General features: G+C 38.3%; 1 protein-coding gene across 3 annotated transcripts; it reads right to left on the bottom strand.

Annotated features, from left to right (window-relative positions):
- Positions 1 to 3,081: 3,081 nt before the first annotated feature.
- On the bottom strand, positions 3,082 to 17,639 carry LOC122313288 (anthranilate synthase beta subunit 2, chloroplastic-like). Of its 3 annotated transcripts, XM_043128150.1 has the most exons (8): positions 17,176 to 17,639; positions 14,165 to 14,235; positions 13,978 to 14,015; positions 13,752 to 13,862; positions 7,218 to 7,317; positions 5,476 to 5,611; positions 5,300 to 5,388; positions 3,082 to 3,393 (listed from the first exon to the last, which is right to left on the bottom strand). In XM_043128150.1, exons 1-7 carry the CDS (start codon positions 17,452 to 17,454, stop codon positions 5,323 to 5,325), a joined length of 801 nt encoding a protein of 266 aa, XP_042984084.1. In that variant the 5' UTR covers positions 17,455 to 17,639; the 3' UTR covers positions 3,082 to 3,393; positions 5,300 to 5,322. The 3 variants fall into 3 exon arrangements, with proteins under 3 accessions (XP_042984084.1, XP_042984083.1, XP_042984085.1); XM_043128149.1 differs by lacking the exon at positions 5,300 to 5,388 and having other exon boundaries at positions 17,176 to 17,633; XM_043128151.1 differs by lacking the exons at positions 5,300 to 5,388; positions 13,752 to 13,862 and having other exon boundaries at positions 17,176 to 17,638.
- Positions 17,640 to 20,832: the final 3,193 nt, after the last annotated feature.

The following is a 20,832-nucleotide window of genomic DNA, read 5'->3' as shown; positions in this document are numbered from 1 at the left end:
ACTTGTATTTTTTTAACACTTTCAAATATTTTTTATTTAAAAACCACAACATTATTAAAAAATGTGACGCCCCCAAATCCCCACGCACGGACACGGGAAAATCGAGACGTCCGGATGATGACAACACGGGTCACCACCTTATCGACGAGTGCCAAGTGTGTGTAAAAGTAACAAATGTGCAAAAAGAAACACGCAGCGGATAGCAAAGTCAGATAACTAAGTACCAGAATTTTTTTCATGTTTAAATACAAAGCTGTTCAAAATATACATAATACAATATTACAAAACACAAATATAGATTCAAACCAAACTACAAGCTTAAACTTCAACTCAAAACTCCAGCGGAGCTGCATCCTCGGGCTCAGCCTTCTCCTCCTCGAACTCTGCACCAAAATCTACTTTACTAAAAATAGTGCCGCAGGTAAGTAAAATCCAAACATATTAACTCAAACAACATGCATGAAAGAATGCAATGCACATGTCCCATGAAAATCACATTTTCCACGCACGCCAAAAACCCATTTGGCCCAAAAACATATCCATTAAACAAAACCTCGCCATTATCCCCGATAATGGCCCAAAAACATAACCTTTCCAACTCACGCCAAAAGAAACCATTTGGCCCATATCCAACTCAATCCATTAACTAATTAATCCGTATGCACCATGACCTCCCCTAGGGGTCATCCGCACACCCTGGCTCCTGTGTCACATCGCGGGTAACGACCGCTCCCGTTGTCGCCCAGTGACAACTCAGGAGACATCACTCAGTATATTACGCTCCCGATTGAACAGAGGAGCTCCACCGAGATAATAACTCATCTCGGATTGAGCTCGTGAGACACACGCACCTGAAAATCCATTTACGCCAATAAAATAGGATTTTCTCAATTTAAATAAAATGCACGTGCATGCACCATGTAAATGCAATCTCAATGCACAAAACAACCAACCAACCATAAATCAATAATTTAAGCAACTCCGTCCTCAATCCATCCAACCCCCGAACTCCTCGGACTCAGTCCGGAATCAGTCAACTAATAGCAAATATTTATTGTATGAGCAGAATATATTTAAATCTAAAAGTAGTGTTTGGAAAATACTTACAGCATTATACGATATTTTTTGAAAGCTCGCGGCATTGCAAAAGGCGGAGGAAAAGCAACATAACAGTGTAATTTACACTGTGGCCGCGGGTAATAAATTGCCCACTTTCGAACGGGGACAAACCAAGGCACAAAATTGATAGGGAATGGTCTTGAAATGTTTATAAAGTTAAAGGAAACGAGTTTTGGCCGTGGGTGGTGGTGGAAATGGCGGTGGAAGTGGAAAAAACCTAAATCGGAGTTAAGCTCATGGGAGCTGCTCCGGCAACGAATCGAGGCCGGAAATGGGTGGATTAAGTCGGCAAGAGGTAGGAGAAGAAGTTGTGAAGAGATTGTGACCGGAGGTGGTGCGACGGAGCTGGAATCGGTGAAAATCCTTGTGGCTTGGAGGAGCTCGTGGTGGCTAACGGTGGCTCGGATGGAGGTGAAACTTGGTGGGGATGTTCACCGGTGGAAGGGGAAGAAAATTGGGTGGGTGGTGTAGGCCACGCCGCCGGCGAGCAGCAGTTCTGGGCTGAGAAAGCAACTGGCGGCAGGGAGGAAAAACAGGGCTGGTGTCGTGACTTCCAGCCTTGCATGGCGGCTAACGGCTGGTCGGTTGGCCCTGAAAATTGGTGAGGATGATCTCTGGTAGGAGGGGAAGAGAATGGTGGGGGTGGTGTACTACACATGGCCAGACGGCGACGCACTGGGCTGACAAACAGGCGGCGACGGGAAGGAGAGAAAAGGGGCTACTGTGCGTACGCGGGAGAGGAAGAAGAAAGAAGAAGAAAAGAAAGAAAAAAGAAAAAGAAAAAGAAAAAAGAGAAAAGAAAAGAAAAGATAAGTGAAAAGAAATGAGATCCAGTCCTCACTCCGGAAACAAAAAAGGGATCCACCGAAAACGATTTTAAAAACATAAAACAATTAAAATAAATTAAACACTACATCAACTAAAATAAAAAACCAATTTAAAATACTATAATTTAAAATAAAAGAACTAATATATTAATTAAATTAAAAACATACCTTCAATGAAAATACACGTAAAAACGGGTCATCACAAAACACTTATTTAATCATTATAAAAATAAAAATAAATAAATAAATAATATATATAAAAAAAAAAAGAAAAAAAAAAGAAAAGAAGAAGAAGAAACCAGTGGCATCCCCAGCGGTAGTTACCATGAGGCTCCCAAGCATTTTCCTTCTTTCAAATCAAACTCTAGAGAGAACATTGCAGTTGAGAATAGATCAATGCATTACGGGAGGAAAATACAAATTAGTATGTTTACTAAAAAATATAAAATCCTCTTCTTTGTTGTTTAAAGATCTCAGTTACCACTCACTTTCTACTTCATCCGCATCGCTGGATAGACTTTTCACGTTCATTAATTTCTTATGTGGTTACTACCACAGCATTTTTTATTTTTTTATTTTTATTTATTTATTTATTTATTTTGCGATAGGGCTGAACTAGCCATCTTGCCAAAATGTGCAGATGACCTCCTTCGAAACAGGGTAGCATTAATCTTCAAAAAGTCGCACAACTTACTACCCAAAAGTTCACTGCAATAGAGTCGTCTATTAAATTTCTTACTAAAATCATGGCTGATTCATACCCTAAAAAATGCAAACCATTAAAACATAAACAACCATCTTGCATTGAAGAGGGTTGGATTAACCATTCAGTGTTGTCTTGACAATGGGTTCCATAATCCATAATCTTTATTAGAAAAAAGAAACATAAAATATTGATACTCAAAAGCTACTTCACATCTAATACCTTTTCATGCACTCAAAACAATATCCAACTGTTTAATCTCCTAAATACGGGGATCCCAGCCACTTCAGAAAGCCATGGTGCATGTGCAGTGTGCAAAAGCTACCTAGATACAAGTGAGGCCAGTGAGGCTGAGGAAACCGCGCATTTGGGAAGGACAATTGCTATCATACCTGGTATCTAACAGAGGAATGGAAGTCTTTCACACAATTCTAAGAGAAAATTTTACCCTGAATTGTGAAATGGCATTATTGCCTAAAACCACATGAACATCTGAATGTCTATCCATCCAAAGCACAAACTTATTGCACTATGAGAACAAAGAAAGAAAACAAAAGGAACATGGCTGCATTGTCATCTTATTGCATATATAATATATTATATAGCTTAACTACTGCTGAGTCTGACATCCAACACTCAAGTCTGATGAGATTCAGCTTCCTTTCTTTCTATCAGTTTGACAAAATTGCGGACAATTGTCTTACCTTCAGTGCTTATAATGCTTTCTGGATGGAACTGAACCCCCTGCAATTTTTAAATCAATTTGATTATAGCAGTGGTAAACTAGAGATACTTACAGTAACTGAAAGAAAAAGGCCATTCCATACGATGAAGCAGACAGCAAGCCAAACAAAAACTTGAAATCTTTACTATTTATGTTTCTGTTTTTCTTATTAAAAATTGTTTTAAATATTTTTTTTAACTAGTGTTTTTAGACAACGTCACTTAGAATTACAATGGTTTCACAACACTACTACAACAATTTGGCTTTATCTGACCCTGTGCTGAAAGGTAGAGAACATCCTAGGAGACACACCTTTGTGATGCCATATATGATATGAGAATTGTTATTTAGAAACCTTAAATGCATGTCAAATAGCAACACTACATTGAACCTTCAATGTGTGTGTGCGTGCATGCATTTTACTTCAAAACTTCCCCAGATGTCTGCATTTATATATTAAAATTTGATTTTCAGACGAAAAAGTTGTATTTGTGGTCCCTAATGATGACGTATAATCACAAAGAAACTGCCTTAAGAGTATGTTTTTATTACTCGCAACAGTTTCCCACAGCAGATTCCATTTGCATTGGGTGTGGGTTGGGATTAGCTATGCCCCTAATTTTGCAGTGAATAGCATACCCGTCAACATGGTAACCAATTCTAGAGCTACTTAAACTTTTCTCCAATATCAAGATCCTAAAAATGCCCTATCTTTATTCAAATTGACTAAAGTAAAAAGGAAAAAAACAACAAAAAAAAAGTTGATCAACATTCTCAAATTACAATTCCACACAGCATAAACTCATAATGATGAGATATAGAGTCGCACAACATTTTTTGAGATGTAAATACTATTCAAACCTGCAAGACATCGAACATTGAGACCACACCCATTACCAAATTGTTTAGGATGAGAGGAACTGTCATTTGTTTTGAAGACCATAGCCAAGCTGATCTCATCAATGTCTCCATGTTTCTATATGAGCTAAGGGATTTGTAAGAAAAGATAATCATTATAACCTCCATTTTGTGACTTGTCATACTCAATAGGAAAGGGAGTATGCAGATTTGATCAAGGAATTCTCATATAGGGCAGGTCTCCTAGCTTGAAAATTTAACTCCTTTCTGGAGCAGTCACATTTTGGAAGCCAGTGCCAATTGAGCCAAAATGAAACTATTTAAGAATACATGCCAACAGAGTGGTCAAATCAGAAATGTGTTGGTCGTTTTATTTTAATGTCTTAGGTGCGGTTTGGATCGTGAGATAAGAAGAGATGATTTTAGATGAAAGTTAAAAGTTGAATAAAATATTGTTAGACTATTATTTTTTAATATTATTATTGTTTTGGGATTTGAAAAAGTTGAATTGTTTATTGTATTTTGTATGGGAATTTGAAAAAATTGTAATGATGAGATGAGATGAAACACTTTCACTATCCCAACGTGGCCTTACTGCAGTTAGGTGTTTATAAAGGCTTATAAGCTTATTTATTCAATCCAAATGTCACAATTAGTTGTTATTATGGTTTTCCACTTTATAACAGGTTCATAACTACATATGGTCTAATCTGGATTTGAGTTATACATTTAATCATGTGATACTCTCTACACACTCTTTTCTTTCTTTATCTCCTTCATTCCTTATCTTTTGCAACCACACAACCCCCCGCCGGGGGGGGGGGGGGGGGGGGGGGGGGGCTCTCTCCACACAAAAAAAAAAAAAAAATCAAACAATCAACTCTAGCTGCTGAAACTACAAAATAAAGCATTGGTAAATATTTATGCCACTGCTCACAGCTCAGGGTTAGCCTTTTCTTGTCTTTCTTTGCATCACTGTTCTCATACTTTAAAATCCTAAAAGCTTGATGTTGTTCTAATAAATTGGCCATCAACATTTAATTTAAAATGCAAGCAACCTATTCATACCTTCAAAAGTAATTAAGATACAACTACACCTCGTCCCCCAAGTCCACTAGTCCATGTAATAATTGCATGAGGTTCAGTTGCCAACTCAACTGGAGTTTTCAGCCTCATCAATTCATCTGAATAACGAAATTGTCTCCCTGAGCACATAATAGGTAAAAAAAAGAACAATATCTTACCTGTAGATGCTTATACTTCCTGTGACGAGCAGCCATTATGAGTCCATCCTCTGTCCATGCGGTGATCTCAAGTTCCTCGCTAGGAAAACTTTCTTTCTCAACCACAAGGCTGTGATACCTACCAGCAGTGAATGGACTGAAACGAAAAGACCACAAAACATATCAACATATAGAGTTGCAAAACTTGATGCAGCGAAGAGAGAAACAAGCAGAAACCAGAAAAAGCTGAGATCTAATAAAAGGAAACTAGTAAAGAACACTACAAAAGGTACCAACAATAAAAGGTCAAAAATTAAAATTTTCATTAGCAGACTGCACTCAAGGCAAATTCTTTATGACAAGAACTCCCAAAGACCATGCAAACACAAGATGTCTTTAATCCGGTTTGAACCCCAGACCCGTGTAACATGTCCCCATCACATTGATTAGGTAAATCATCGGCTTCTCACCAATGAGACGTGTCCCCTAAAAATTGTTTGCATCCAAGGGTTCAAACCTTAGACCCGGAGGCAGTATACCACCAAGACGAAGGCCCTTACTACTTGAGCCAATTGTGGATTATATTAAATAGAGTAAATGCTTCACCAATGCATCATTCAAAGCTGAAATAAATGGAAGAGCCATTTTCGAAGGAAAACATTTCAGATAAGACAAATTGCAAACATATGAATAATGTACTATTTGGAGAAGTAAGAGGTTCCTTGCCTATACAATTAAAATAATTGTATATTCAATAACAAGAAGCAATACAAATCCGAGAGCCAAAGAAAACCAGAAGATATAAGGGCGTCCCTATGTTTCTCACCAAGATGGCAATTATAAACTTGTGACGTTTGAGGAAACTATTAAACCAAGCAGAACATCCTCTCATAACCAAAATATGTTAGCCTATTCATTGGTAGGAACTGTCGACAGGCCAGATACAGTTTCATCCATATAGTCCGTACTGCATACCAACATGCAGAGGGCATTGCCCATTAATTTTCCAGCAATGTTTCTTTTTCAAACCAAGTAACTAAAAAAAAACTCAGGTAAATAAGAATAAATGTAAGTAATGTACATAGTTCATGCACTTAAAACATAATATCACTGGATAACTTGGAAGCTCAGATAAAGTAAATCCACTCTGTCAATGACAAAAAAAAAATCTATTTCAAGTTTTCTCTTTCTTGCATATGGCATTAGGTACTACTATATTTGCACATATCTGCTGCATTTATTACAACCATTCATGTGAAGGTCATGTTCTCTAGAATCAGACATTGATGTCACAATTTTCTACTTTAGTTTATCACATACTCCAGTACCAGAAAAAACTGAATTGAGCATATTTTTAAGCAGTGCATATCAGGAGCATATAACAAAAATACATGCAAGTCGTCAGGATGTGCTTGCAGACCAAAAAGTAAAGACACTTCATGCTAGTAGCTTCATACTATGACTCTGATTTGGTATTTCCATTATATCCTAGAAAGATACTACCAGAAGGTATTTACCAAGAAATACCTTGAACATACACAGTATAACAAAACTTTAAAGGGCATTGATCACATGAATTTAAGTCAACCTATTTACATAAAGATAACTAACATGTAATCTGCATTTTCAAAAAATTGTTGAAAAACGCATGATAAAATAAAGTATTGGAATCATGGAAATTCTATAATCAAAAGCAAAGAATATTGCATATCATAAAAAGAATGAGATAGTAAGCATATTGGAAAAAGAATTAAATTTCATACTTTGATAAGCCACTGAACAAGCCATCTTCCTCCTTCTCATCATAATATACAAGAGAACTCTTTCCATGCATGACACCACCAGGAGCACGCACAACCTTACCTACAATTTGTTCAAAAACACAAGGTTGCATAAAATAAAAATAAGCAGCCTATTGGGTTCTCCTCACAAATCACTTTCTATATGGGATGGGGTTATTGAGAAGATTGGGAGGTGGCTAGCTTGTTGGAAAAAACTCTATTTGTCTGAAGGGGGAAGAGTTACTTTGATTAAGAGTACTTTGTTTAATCTTCCGACATATTTCCTTTCTCTTTTTCCTTTACCTGCGGGGATTGCAAAAAAAAATAGAGGATTTTTCGGAATTTCTTGTGGGATGTTTATGGGGAGGAAAGAATATTTAATTTGGTGGGTTGGAATAAGGTTTGTCAACCGGTTTCATGTGGAGGTTTGGGCGTGAGAAATTTAAAGCTTTTCAATAAAGCTCTACTTGGAAAATGGCTTTGGAGGTACCATTTTGAGAGTAATGCATTATGGAGACAAATTGTGGATTTTAGATATGGGAGAATGTGGGGGAGCTGGTACACAAATGAAGTTAAAGGGGTGTATGGGGTGGGCTTGTGAAAGTCCATCAGGTTAGTATGGGGGGACTTTGTTAAAAACTTAAATTTTAAAGTGCCCCAGCAAATATTTACTTTTGGCATGATACTTTGTGTGGGGATTCAGCTCTTAAGTACATTTATCCTAATTTATTTAGGAATGCTAGAGATAAAGGGGCTGCAGTGGCTGAGTCTTATAAGATTTCTAATAACATGCTTCAGGGGAATGTGGATTTCAACAGAGATGTGCAGGATTGGGAAGTGGATGAGATTTCTGAATTTTTGGGAAGATTATATGGGATGAAAATTAATCAGAATAGAGAGGACAGCCTGCTGTGGCTGCAAAAAAATAACTCCAGATTTGTTTTGGTGGGATGTAGAGGCAGCGCAGCAGTGTGGAGGATGATTCCCTTATGCTTGTTTTGGTGCTTATGGCTTGAAAGAAATGGGAGGTGTTTTGAAGATTGTGAGCATTCTATATGGGAGTTTAGGGATTTTTTCTTTAGCACTTTTAAGTTTTTGGTTGAAGAATCTTTTAAGGGATGGGAACATTTGTCATGTTTTATTTTAGTACTGATTTTGCTTCTTGTATTTAAGTGTACTCACTTGTATACATCCTATGTACTTGGGCTATGCCTATTTACTTGGAATAAAATCTCTTACTAAAACAAAAACAAAAAAAAGAGCCCATTTGCACCACTCCCCCATCCAATGGTTGGAATCCATAGCTTCCCATTTGAAGAGGAGAGGCATCCTCAGTACTTCTGGTTACAATTGTTATTGACCCGCATGGGAAAGAGGTTCCTTTGGCTACTAGAAACCATTTAAGATTAAATCACACATGCACCCAATTGGTTTTGAACCAAACAGTTACCCAGTTACCAGCCATGAATAAAAAACAGAAAAGTCACAAGACTAAATGCCAAATTTCCACGAGTATAAATGTGCCTATTTAAAATAAAACCATCTTTTTCTCATCTCTTGTATACCATCTTGTGTACTTGGGCTCTATGCCTATCCTTATTAATCTTACTGTTACTTATAAAAATAAAAAATAAAACCATCTTTTTTACTTATCGTAAAACAGAACCATTTCAAACTCAACGTATTCAGATGTTCACATGAAAGTATAAGTGGATTGCTTATAAGTGACCCAAGCTCAGCGGGTTGTGCCTCGAGCCGTGAAGCATGCAGAGTTGCCAGGCGTTAACATTTCGGAAGGTGCTCAGAGAGGAGAGGAAGATGGTAGTGTGATGTCGGGTGTGAATGAGGAAAGTATGTTAAAAGTGTTAGCCGAGATGGAGGGAAGAGTGGGGGCACTATTGGAAGATTTAAATTGGCTTAAACGCTACGTTAAAGGAAAAGGAATTATGCAAATGGGCCTGGGCCGAGACGCGGGCTTTAAGGACTTAAGGCAAACGGCTCAGTCTGGGCCTTGAAAGGGCCTTGGGCTGGACAAAACAACAGGCCCTAAGTTTGTTTGGAAGGCATCTTAGGTATCAGCCAATATATTGGCCAAGGGCTTGAGCCACCCCCCCGTGGCATTGTTACAAGCCCTGCCAGACCCCTTACCGGCACAGAAAGAGTCGCCAATTGCGGTCGATCATCATGTTGGGCCTCAACAATCACCTCGACGAGAGGAAATGGAGGTGGGAGAGCTGGTAGAGGAGCTATTAGGGGAAGGGGAGGAGGCGGATGAGACTTCTTCGAGGGGGGTTTCTTTGAGGGAGGTTTCGGTGGGGGAGGATCCTTCAAGGGAGCTAGTCTCATGGGTAGGTGATCTATTCTTCGGTGGTAGTGGCGAGAGTGAGACAGTTTGGCTCCTTGAGGTATCGAATGAATGCCATCTGGCTCTCTCAACAAGGGTCGAACTGAAGGAGTGCATTCTAGCTCTTTCACCCAGAGGGGATGAGAAGGGTGGAGGAGTTATTGGGGAGGTGGGGTTTCTGAGTGGGGGTAATGAACAGAAGGACTTGGGTAGCCCCACTCCACTTTGTGCTATTCCACCCATTCCAACCCCTAAGGCACCAGATTGGGTGCTGGAAAAAGTGGTAGAATTACAGCAGTGGGTTGGAATTTAGTGTGAAGGTTATGAGGAGCAATTTAAGGCCCTTTTAATGGCAATCGAAGCAAGTAGATCAATGGCTATGAAGTCAGCAGCTAAAAAAGATAGAGAGCTGAAAATATTGGCGTGCACTATTAATTATGACAATAAGGAGGGGTAGTGTAGGGCGGGAAAGGGTGAAGGGGCAAGGGAGCTGTTTACCTCATGCATCCTACAATCTTATCGTGGAATGTTAGGGGGATCAACGACATCAATAAACGACTTCGCATCCGATCCCTCCTTCGTAGTTGGAAAGTGGATATCGTTTCTTTTCAAGAGACCAAGCTGCATTATGTTGACAGAAATATCATTCGAAACTTATGGGGCAGTTCGTTTGCGGGGTGGACCTATTTAGCCTCCCTAGGGGCCTTAGGCGGAGTGTTGTTGATGTGGGCTAGGAGAGTGGTGGAACTAGTAGAGGTTTGCTGTGGGAATTATTCTATTGCAGGGTATTTCAAGAACATTGAGGATGGGTGGGAGTGGGCTCTTGCGGAAGTCTATGGCCTAATGTTGATAGAGACAGAAGTTATTTGTGGGAGGAATTGGCGGGTTTGTATACTTTATGGGAACTCCCTTGGGTAGCGTGCGGGGACTTTAATGTTGTTCGTTTCCCTTGTGAGAGGGAGGGGGCTTCCTCTTTGACAAGGGCGATGGAGGATTTCTCGGAGCTGATCTTTGATTATCTCCCCTTGCCAGGGGGGGGGGGGGGGGGGGGGCATTACGTGGTCTAACAATAGAGGGGGGTCAAGGTTGGATAGATTTCTAATCTCCACTTCTTGGGAGTCTCAGTATCCAGATTTATGTTAGGCCATAGGCGCATTCAAGGGGGTAAACGTTATTTCAAATTTGAAAATATAAGGCTTCAATCGACTGAATTCGTAGAGGGTGAGGAATTGGTGGGCCTCTTATTCATCCCATGGCACATCCAGTTTCACGGTGGCTAACAAATTAAAATCTCTTAAGCTTGACTTAAAGCGGTGGAATATTGAGGTTTTTAGACACACGGATGAGCAAAAGAGTTGTCTCTAGGAGGAGTTGAATTCTCTAGAAGCAAGGGGGCTAATGAGGAGAACTCTTTGAGGAAGGTTGAGGCGGTGGCGTAGATAGAGAGGGTTTTGTTGTCGGAAAAAATCTCTTGGAGACAAAAATCTAGGATGTTATGGTTGAAGGAGGGGACAAATGTACTAATTTCTTCCACAAAATGGCGAACTCACATAGGCAGAATAATGTCATAGAGGGTATCCAATCGGAAGAGACGTTATATCAAGCAACGGAGGATGTTCAAGAACATATAGTGAGTTACTATGAGGAGCTTCTTAAAGAGTCGGTAGGATGGCGCCCCAAATTGGATTGTTTGTCTTTTGACCATCTAAATGATAGTATTGCTAGGTGGTTGGAGAGACCATTTGAGGAGGACAAAGTGCATCAAGTGGTGTGTAGGATGTGTAAAAACAAACCCCCAGGTCCCGATGGTTCTTTTATGGCTTTCTTTCAAGAGTGTTGGGATGTGGTGAAGGATGATGTGATGCGGGTTTTTCAAGAGTTTCATTTTTGTCAAAAGTTCAAGAAGTCCCTTAATGCCACTTTTATCGCTCTCATTCCAAAAATTGCAGGGGCCATGGAGTTGAAAGATTTTCGACCCATAAGTTTGGTAGGAGGTATTTCTAAAATCATCTCGAAGGTGCTAGCTAGTCATATGAGTTTGGTGATGGATAATATAATCTCCAAACCTCAGAATGCATTTGTTCGGGGTCGTTAAATTACGGATTCAGTTTTGATATCGAACAAGTGTTTGGACAGCCGGTTGAGGGATGGTGCCCCGGGAGTCCTTTGCAAGCTGGATATGGAGAAGGCTTACAACCACGTGTGCTGGGATTTTTTGCTCTATATGTTAAGGAGATGCAGATTTGGTGATAAGTGGTGTGGCTGGGTTAAATATTGTGTTTCGACTGCTCGGTTCTCCGTGTTAGTCAATGGGGAACCTTGTGGATTGTTTCAGAGTTCAAGGGGTTTGAGACAAGGTGATCCATTATCTCCTTTTCTTTTTGTTGTTGTAATGGAGGCATTAAGTCAATGTTGGAAGCTGCGGTAAGGGGTCAGTTGTTGGCTGGTTTTTCAGCAGGAAATAATAGTAATGGGTTATCTATCTCCCATTTACTGTATGCGGATGATACGTTAATTTTCTGTGATGCGGACAGTGGTCAACTTAAAGCTTTAAGAGTTGTACTCTTGTGTTTTGAGACAGTTTCGGGTCTCAAGGTAAACTTGGGAAAGTCGGAATTGGTCCCAGTGGAGGGAGGTGGAGAATATAGATCACCTAGCTGATTTGTTGGGTTGTAAAGTGGCAGCTCTTCCTTTGAGTTATCTCGGACTTCCCTTAGGAGCCTCTTTTAAAGCAAATTCCATTTAGGACGGGGTTGTAGAGAAGGTAGAAAAAAGATTGGCTGGTTGGAAGTGGCTTTACCTTTCAAAAGGTGGGAGAGTAACTCTTATCAAAAGTACCCTTCCAAACCTTCCCACATACTATCTCTCTCTTTTTCCTTTACTGGTGGAGGTGGCCAATCGGATTGAAAAACTCTTTAGAGTGTGTTCTAGTGGAGTGGTTTGGGTGAGGAACACAAATTTCATCTTGTGGGTTGGCCAAGGTTAGCAGTCCAAAGGAGATGGGAGGCTTGGGGGTGCGTAATTTGATTACTTTCAATAAAGCTTTATTAGGAAAGTGGTTGTGGAGATTTCAATCGGAAGAGGATTCGTTGTGAAGAATGGTAGTGGTGGGGAAGTACGGATGTGATTGGGGGGGTTGGAGCTCTAAGGAGGGTAGGGGGACTTGTGGGGTGAGTCTTTGGAAGTTTATTAGAAAGGGGTGGAAGGTGCTTGCAACACATGCCAATTTTGAGGTTGGTGAGGGATCAAGAATTAGCTTCTGGTTTGATGTATGGAGTGGAGAGGGAGCTCTCTTTGCTGCTTTTCCAAGAGTTTTCAGATTGGCCGAAAATCAACAGGTGGCCGATTCAGATGTGCTGTGTCATGCTAACGGCATGGTGCACTGGAATCTGTCTTTTTCCAGAAATGTGCAAGATTGGGAAGTGGAGGAGTTAGTAGGTTTCTACAGTTTTCTTTATTCCATGAGGATAGGATGGTATGGGAGAGGTAAAATGCTGTGGAAACAATCAGGGAACAAAAACTTTTCTTTCAAATCATTATAAGGTGTTGCAAGACCAGATTATGAGTTCCCCTGCAAAACCACCAGAATTGTTCCCTTGGAAGAGTATTTGGAAGGTTCCGGTGCCATTGAAAGTTGCATTTTTTGCCTGGACTGCAGCTTTGGGTAAGATTTTGACGGCTGACAATTTAAGGAAAAGGGGGATGATTGTGTTGGAATGGTGCTACCTGTGCAAGAAGAATGGCAAAACGACTGATAAGTGGCAAGGGTGCTTTGGGATGGCATCATATGTAGGGCTGGGTTGAAGTGGGTCATGCCCAAGAGGGTGGTGGATCTCTTAGCTTGTTGGAAGAGGCACCATCAAAGTTCACAGCTGGCTGCGATGTGGAGGATGATCCCTATGTGTTTACTGTGGTGCCTATGGATGGAAAGAAATGAGAGATGCTTCAACAAGGAGAGAACAGTGGGGGAAATCTGGAATTTTTTTGTTTTTTCTTTGGTCCAATGGCTATTGTACTAAAAGGGAGGGGATGTTCGTGAGTTTTTGATTTCCTTTCAGCTTGCTAGAGTGTAATTAGATGTCTCTTTTGTATACCCGCTGTGTACATGGGCTTTGCCTGTTGCATTCGATCAATAAAGTTTATTACTTATCAAAAAATAAATAAAGACTCACCTCCAAAAGCCTCTCCAATGCACTGCAAACCCATACACACACCAAATAAAGGAATGCTAGGCCCAAGTTCCAAAACGGTTTGCAATGATATCCCAGAATCCTGGGGTGCACCTATTAGAAGAGAGTATGTCATGTAAAATCTTGATGTGAACCATTCCATTTTTTCCCTTTTCTGCAAGGCCTTGGCTTTCTATAGTTAAAAATAACACATCCAATATAATCTTACCTGGCCCAGGAGATATCAAGATTCCTCTTGGATTCATCCTATAAAATTGGCAGAATGAATTACAGAGATGATTACTTAAATACACTGAAAACAACAGGTGAAACATAGGAACCATCAGAAATCCTTAACCATCTAGAATACCACCATGTACATTTATGAATAACCAAACAACAATAAACACCCTTACCTTTTCAAATCCTCAACCGTTACTTCATCATTGCGATAAACTTCAAAATCACACCCTAGCTCTCCCATATACTTCAAAATGAAAAGATGTTAGACTAACAGTTGAAGGCTTCTAAATACAATCATTATGGAAAAGCTTGAAAGAAATCATTCGCCAGAATGGTTTAAAAAATAAATAATATTCAAAAACATATCCACCATAACTGACTCTTCATAGAGTAAACTTCCAATCCCATTCCAAGAAAAATACCTTCCAAGTATTTCAACTGGTTCAGAAGAGAGGCAATGGATTAGCTGGTTACGTATAAAAGGTTAAACATATACAGGAATAATAAAATTTTTTAACTTTTTTGAATTGTTAAAATCTATTTCAAGTGTAAGAAAACTAGAGCTTGAGCTCTTACCATCTCTTTTTCAATCAACATAAAGTACAATTAACTAATCTCCTCTTCTCTCCTCTTCTCTTAAATTTAATTGCAGAAGAAAAAACTAGAATATAACATAAACTCCTATATGCCTTGTTATTTTAAATTGTTAGAATAGCCCTGTGCAAGAGAATGATGCTAAAGTATAATTACACTCAAGGGAAACTATAAACAGAACAGAATCACAAAAAATCAGCTTGTAGGTTCCTAAAAGCAAAGTTAAATCGAATTAAACTTGTAACAATTATTCCTTGAACTCCAGGGAGCTTTTCTCAGTAATATCTTCCATGTTCACTATCTCAAAAAGCCAAAAAATAAATGCTATCTCATTAAACATAAATACTGCAATTTATAAGGTGCCACTGGCTAGGTAAATTTTAACATAGAAAGACCGAATACATATTAATATTATTTTCAAGCAGTTTTTAGGCTACCATAATGAAAGAGAACAAAACGGAGGACTTCCATAATTTTCCTTGCCATTTTGCTTGTATGAATGAAAGGCATCTTAAATATCTAATGCTATCTATTGATATTGGACTCTATTAATAAGTATCCATGCTATGCTTGCTGCTTTATGTCGGTGACGCCAAGAAAAATACATTTCCACCAAAATAATATGCTAGAAAAACTACCAATAAAAAAATTGGTGCAAAGAATCTCCTCAAGAGATGAATCTTTTGTTTGAGTGGCAGCTTTAGGGAAGACCTTAACCATGGACAACTTGAGAAAGAAGCACTTAATGGTGATGGACTGGTGTTGCATATGTAAGAAGTGTGGGGAACTATTGACCATCTACCACTTCATTGTGTTGTTCTCTGGCTTTATGGCTATCTCCCATATCTTCACGATTTGATGAGTGATGACCAACCTAGTGGTGAGTTATTGGCAGCTTGGGGTGGTAAATTGGAAAGCAACTTGAATGTAGAGGGATGGCAGATGCCTCCCTTGTGCTATGGAGTACTTGGAAGGAAATAAATGCCAACTTTGAAGATCGAGAGAAACACTTCCTAAATTAAAAACTTTATGCTCACATCTGTGTATGATTGGACAAAAGCAACAAAAACACTCCTCTCATCTTTTACAGATATTCAGAAACTTTGTTTTTCTGACTTTTCTTAGCTAGATGTATATACTTTGTATACTCCTCGAGTACTTGGGTTGCACCCGAGCGCTTTTTCTAATAAGATCTTCGGTATCTTTACAAATTAAAAAATAAAATAAATAAAAAACTGCTTTGACCAAGAATAAATACCAAAAAAATAAAATTGAGATGTCATATGTGATTTCTTTGAGGTCAAATTCAAGTCTGATTAAGTATGGCAAGGCATATACATCTCATGAACACAACACTTACGAAGGGCATGCTCAGTTGCATGTCATTTGAACATTGTTGGTACGAATCATCACAGTAGGGCTCTTTCCATAGAAGAAGATATCAAGTTCGGTTGAGCAGAATATTTTTCCAGCAGTGTGAGTTATTAAAATGTGGTACAGGGCTTTGATGCACTATTGATAGTAATGCCAAAGAATCAGACGCAATGGACATTTACATAAAGGGCAGCAGTGCAGCAGCAATGAAATTTGTCAAACCCATAAATTGTAAGAATTAATATAGATCATTGAATAACAACCTTTATTGGCCAGTACTGATCAGTAACGACCTATCACAGCTTTATGTCGGGGATATTGGGCCTTACAAATGTAAAATAATAGATAGTATCTGGGCAAAACCAGTTGAGTGTTGAGTGAGCCGTTATAAGACTCGATGGCTTATATTAATTTCAAGACATATTTCTTATTATTCCCTATAGAATAATGCTAGTCCCACTGCGCTAGGAGCTACCGCTTGGATTTTTTTATTTTATTTTTTTTAACTTCGTGATTAAGGAAGTGGTTTTTAATGATGTTGTGAAAAAAATATATTTAAAAGTGTTAAAAAATAGATGTAAAAAAAAGCCAAAAAAAAAAAAAAACACCAAAATAACTAGCGGTAGCTCGTGGCTGTAGTGCCACCCTTCCCTATATCATATATCTATCCTAAAACTATAGATTTTGTTCTCTTTCGAGTGCAGAAAACTATGGAACTCCCATAGTGGTCAACGTATAAATGGATTAATGAGGGAAAACATTCTGCTTTGGGAAAGAAGAAGATCTTCAGCCTTCCTCACCCCACTCCCTTCCACGATGAGGATTTCCTACAATTTTCTAACGCAAGAATTTTCTACAATTAAGAGAAAAATAGGCATAGCCTGGAGACCCCACGAATATTTATCACTTATAACAACATTTATCACTCCATTAAACATAGATGGAGGATAAAGATAAAAATGCGAATTTTCGAAAAATGGAGTTTATCATACGAAATACCAAATACAAACTTTCACTCAACTTTTGTCTCGTAGTTTTTAAACATTAAAAAATACAAATAAATATAAAAAACGGAGTACACATCAATTTAACTTATTTTCCCACATTTTCTCGCAAACAAACAGAAAAAAGTGTATGCAAAATCAGATGATCATAAACAATCAGAAACAAAAATAAAACTAACAAAAAGAAGAAAAACAATGAATTCAGGACGAACCTGGCAGAGGTTATAGGTGAAGCTGTCATAGTTGTCTATGACAATGATTGGATTGTTGGGATTTTTCCTGGGAATGGAGGAGTTCGAGTTAGATTGCGCACTGACGGCCGTCAACGAAGCTTTTGGGACGAACCCACTTTGCCTTTTGAGAAGGAAAGCACGGGAAGAGGGTATGGAAAGCTGGCGGTGTGGAAATAGGTCAGGGGTTTGGACTGTCCTTGAAAAGAAGGAGGGCTCCGATTGCACCAGAGAGGCTTGATAAAGCGAAGAGGCAGCCATTCTCTATCTCTCTCTCTGCAGGTTTCAGTCTCTGTTTGTTGTAGGGAGGGGGAGGGGAGGGGGCAGAAGTTAAAGAAACGTGCGGGGTGGCTAGCGCAATTTTGTTAAGAACATACACGCAAAAAACGTGAGTGCTGACAGCAGCCTGGATTGTGGAGAATCTCTTCCATCTAATGCATCCCAAACAAATGGATACGAGAAATGTGAGAAATGCTAGGGATTATGACAGGTGCATTTGTCCGGATTATATTTGTTTATTTTTTTGTTGTGATTAAGTAAGTATTTTTTATTAATATTATAAATTTTATTTTATTTTTCATTATTTTAAATATTTTAAAAATACATAAAAAAAAAAGGTTAAAAAAACCATTTTTACACTTTTCGGAATCCAAATATTTAATAGAGTTTTGCTATATACAAGCACAGTCGCGTACTAATCTGTGTACCAATACTGATTTATTCATATTTAAAATTTAAATTAATACTGTTTTTAATAAAATCTACTTTTTGACCAATGACATCACATTGATGCACAAATTAGTGCATAATTATACTTGCAACTATATTTTTCTTATTCAGTATATGTGAATGTGATGAGCAGTGCTGTAGCGCGAGATGGCTCCTGACAAGAACAAAAGAGTTTTTCTATTTTTTTTATTCATATTTTTTATATTTTTAAGCATTTATTTAAAAAAATCTACAATATTACTAAAAAATACTTTTTTAATCAATAAGTAATAATAAAAGATAAAAAATAAAACACTCATATCTACATAAGAGACATGAGAGACATAAGAGTGGGAGCACTGGAAATCTCAACGAAAACTCAAAAGGAGAATGGAAAAGGCCTAGTGGAGGAGAGAAGGAGGGCGAAAGTGAAAAAGGAGGGGAGGGGGGAAGGCTTATTTCTATCCTCTGGAGATGGAAAGCAAGGGGTGGAGAGATGATAAAAACAAGAGAAAGTACAGGAGAGATAGTGATGGGTGTTCGGGCAGTAGGGGAGGAAGGAATTGAAGGGATGGAAAAAAGGAAAGATGAGTTATGTTGGAAAAAATACAATTAAAGTAAAGGAATGGGATGAAAGTTTAGGGAGGGGTGGGAGTAAGGGGAGTGAGGAAGTAAGGGTGAGTGTAGGGGAAGCTGAGAAGATAGGACTTTCAATAGGGGAGGAAAACATTAGGGGGAATCAAAGGAAGGGAACATGTAAAAGGCGAAAAAGAGGAAAGGGTAAGGGAATTTCAAATCCAAGTGTTTATATACCTAGGTAAAGAAACATGAGGGAGGTCGAGGATAGGGAGGATGAGTTGTTAGGTATTAAAAAAGCAAAAAAGAGTAATGTTGAGATTGATGAAGTCTATACAGAAGAATTGGGGAAGGCTGTTGCACAACCCTACCAATCCTAATGAAAATACTAAGCTGTAACTGCTGAGGGCTTAGGAACTTTTGGATAGTTTAAGACCTTTGTCATATAGCAAAGGAGAAGAGATCCAATATAGTCTTGATGGAGATTAAGAGATTAAGTTAAAAGAGAGAAGGCAGTTTAAGATAGGAGAGACTGATGAACAGAGTTAGAGTAGCACTAGAGAGAGGGAAACTGTTTGACCTTGGGTGGAGAGGGCATAAATTTACATGGAGCAACAAACATGAAAATGATTCCTTCACTAAAGACTAAAGAAAGGTTGGACAGGGCTGCTACAAATGCAAAATGGTTAGAAATCTATAACAATAATTCAGTAGAAGTTTTAGTAGCAAGGAGTTCTAACCACAAATTCATTCTGTTAACCACAACTCAGGTCAGTAAAAGTGAGTGGAGAGGGAGGAGTCAGTTCATATACGAAACGAGTTGGGCTCTAGAGGAAGGGTGTGAAGAGGTTTTGAAGGGGTATGGAGTTACCAACCAGATAATAGAAGTTCCTTGCACGAGGTACAAAAGTTAATCTATGGAAGCAAAGGGGCCTTAGTTAGGTGGAGTAAACAACTATAAGCAAAAAGAGGGAAGGAGTTGGAAGAAAAAATAGAAGAATTGAAAAGCTTACAATCTAAAGAGAGTGGGTATAATGCAGAAAGTATTAAAAAGATTTAAGGGGAGAGAGGAGATTTGCTAGATAGGGAAGATTTGAAATGGAGACAAAGGACTAAGAGAAACAGGTATCGGTGGGGGGACAGAAATTTTAGGTTCTTTTGTGCATGTGCAAGCCAAAGGAAAAAAAATAACCAAATAAAATAGGTGATTGATGATCAAAACAGAAAATTTTCAAGGCCAGAAAAAGTGGGTTAAGCTTTCAAATCCTATTTTGAAAAGCTTTTTACGTCTACTTAGCCAAGCACAGTGGATATTAAGAATTGTCTAAAGGATCTACAAACCAGAGTGTCAAGAGAGATGAATGATAGCTTGACAAGGACTTACACCAAAAGAGAGGTAGAAGATGCAATAAACCAGATGGCCCCATTCAAATCCCCTAGGCCTAATGGTTTTGGAGCTTGTTTTTTTTTTTTTCAAAACCATTGGAGCACAATAGGAGATGAGATGAGCTTAGCTGCATTGACCTATCTGAATGGTAATATTTTAAATCCTTAAGTGAATTTTACTCATATAGTGCTTATTCCTTAAATAAAGAATCCCATATACACAAGTGAGTATGGACATGATGTGTTTAATTTCTATATAAGTTTTGTCATACTTTTATTCTTAATTTTATACTAGTTTGTGTTTATTTTTCTTATTTATTAGAGCTTTTATTTGTTTTATTTATTTTTGTTTAGGAATAAATAAATTGAAGGAGTCATGGAAATTGAAGGAGTCATAAGAGAATAGGAAATATTCATTTCTTGAAATTCTTAAAGTACCCTTCAGTATTTCGAGGATAATTTTTTCTAAACAACTCCAATAGGGGTAATTTTAGTGTCTACAGAAAACCAAAGAAAACTCTACAAATTTTATGTTGAAGCTAGAGCCAAAAAAGAACATCTTCAAATAGAAAACGACGCTTCAAGCAAGAGGTCCAAAATCTATAGAATTGGAGTTCATCAACGATAGAGATTTTCGATCTACATAGAGTTTCCTTCTTATCTCTTTAATCTTCTCTTTGTATAATTCTCATTATGAATTTTAGAATTATTATGGTTTGTTTTGATTAGATTATGAACTAATTTCTATTGCTAAGGCTACGATGTAGCCTCTCCATGACAATCCTGAATCTTATTTTATTGTGATCATAATTTTATTATTCCTTTTTAGTATACATCATTGAGTTTAATGCTTTCAATTATTTGGCCAATATTTTAATGATTTGTTGTGCATGTTAATTCGAGAGATGATGCATGTAGTTTAGCTTCATATGATGTATGTCATGAATTGAACGAAAGACAGGAATGTGC

The sequence above is a fragment of the Carya illinoinensis genome, chromosome 6 (genome assembly GCF_018687715.1).
Source record: "Carya illinoinensis cultivar Pawnee chromosome 6, C.illinoinensisPawnee_v1, whole genome shotgun sequence".
In the NCBI taxonomy this organism is placed as follows: Eukaryota; Viridiplantae; Streptophyta; class Magnoliopsida; order Fagales; family Juglandaceae; genus Carya; species Carya illinoinensis.
This window is presented reverse-complemented; position numbering and strand designations above follow the sequence as displayed.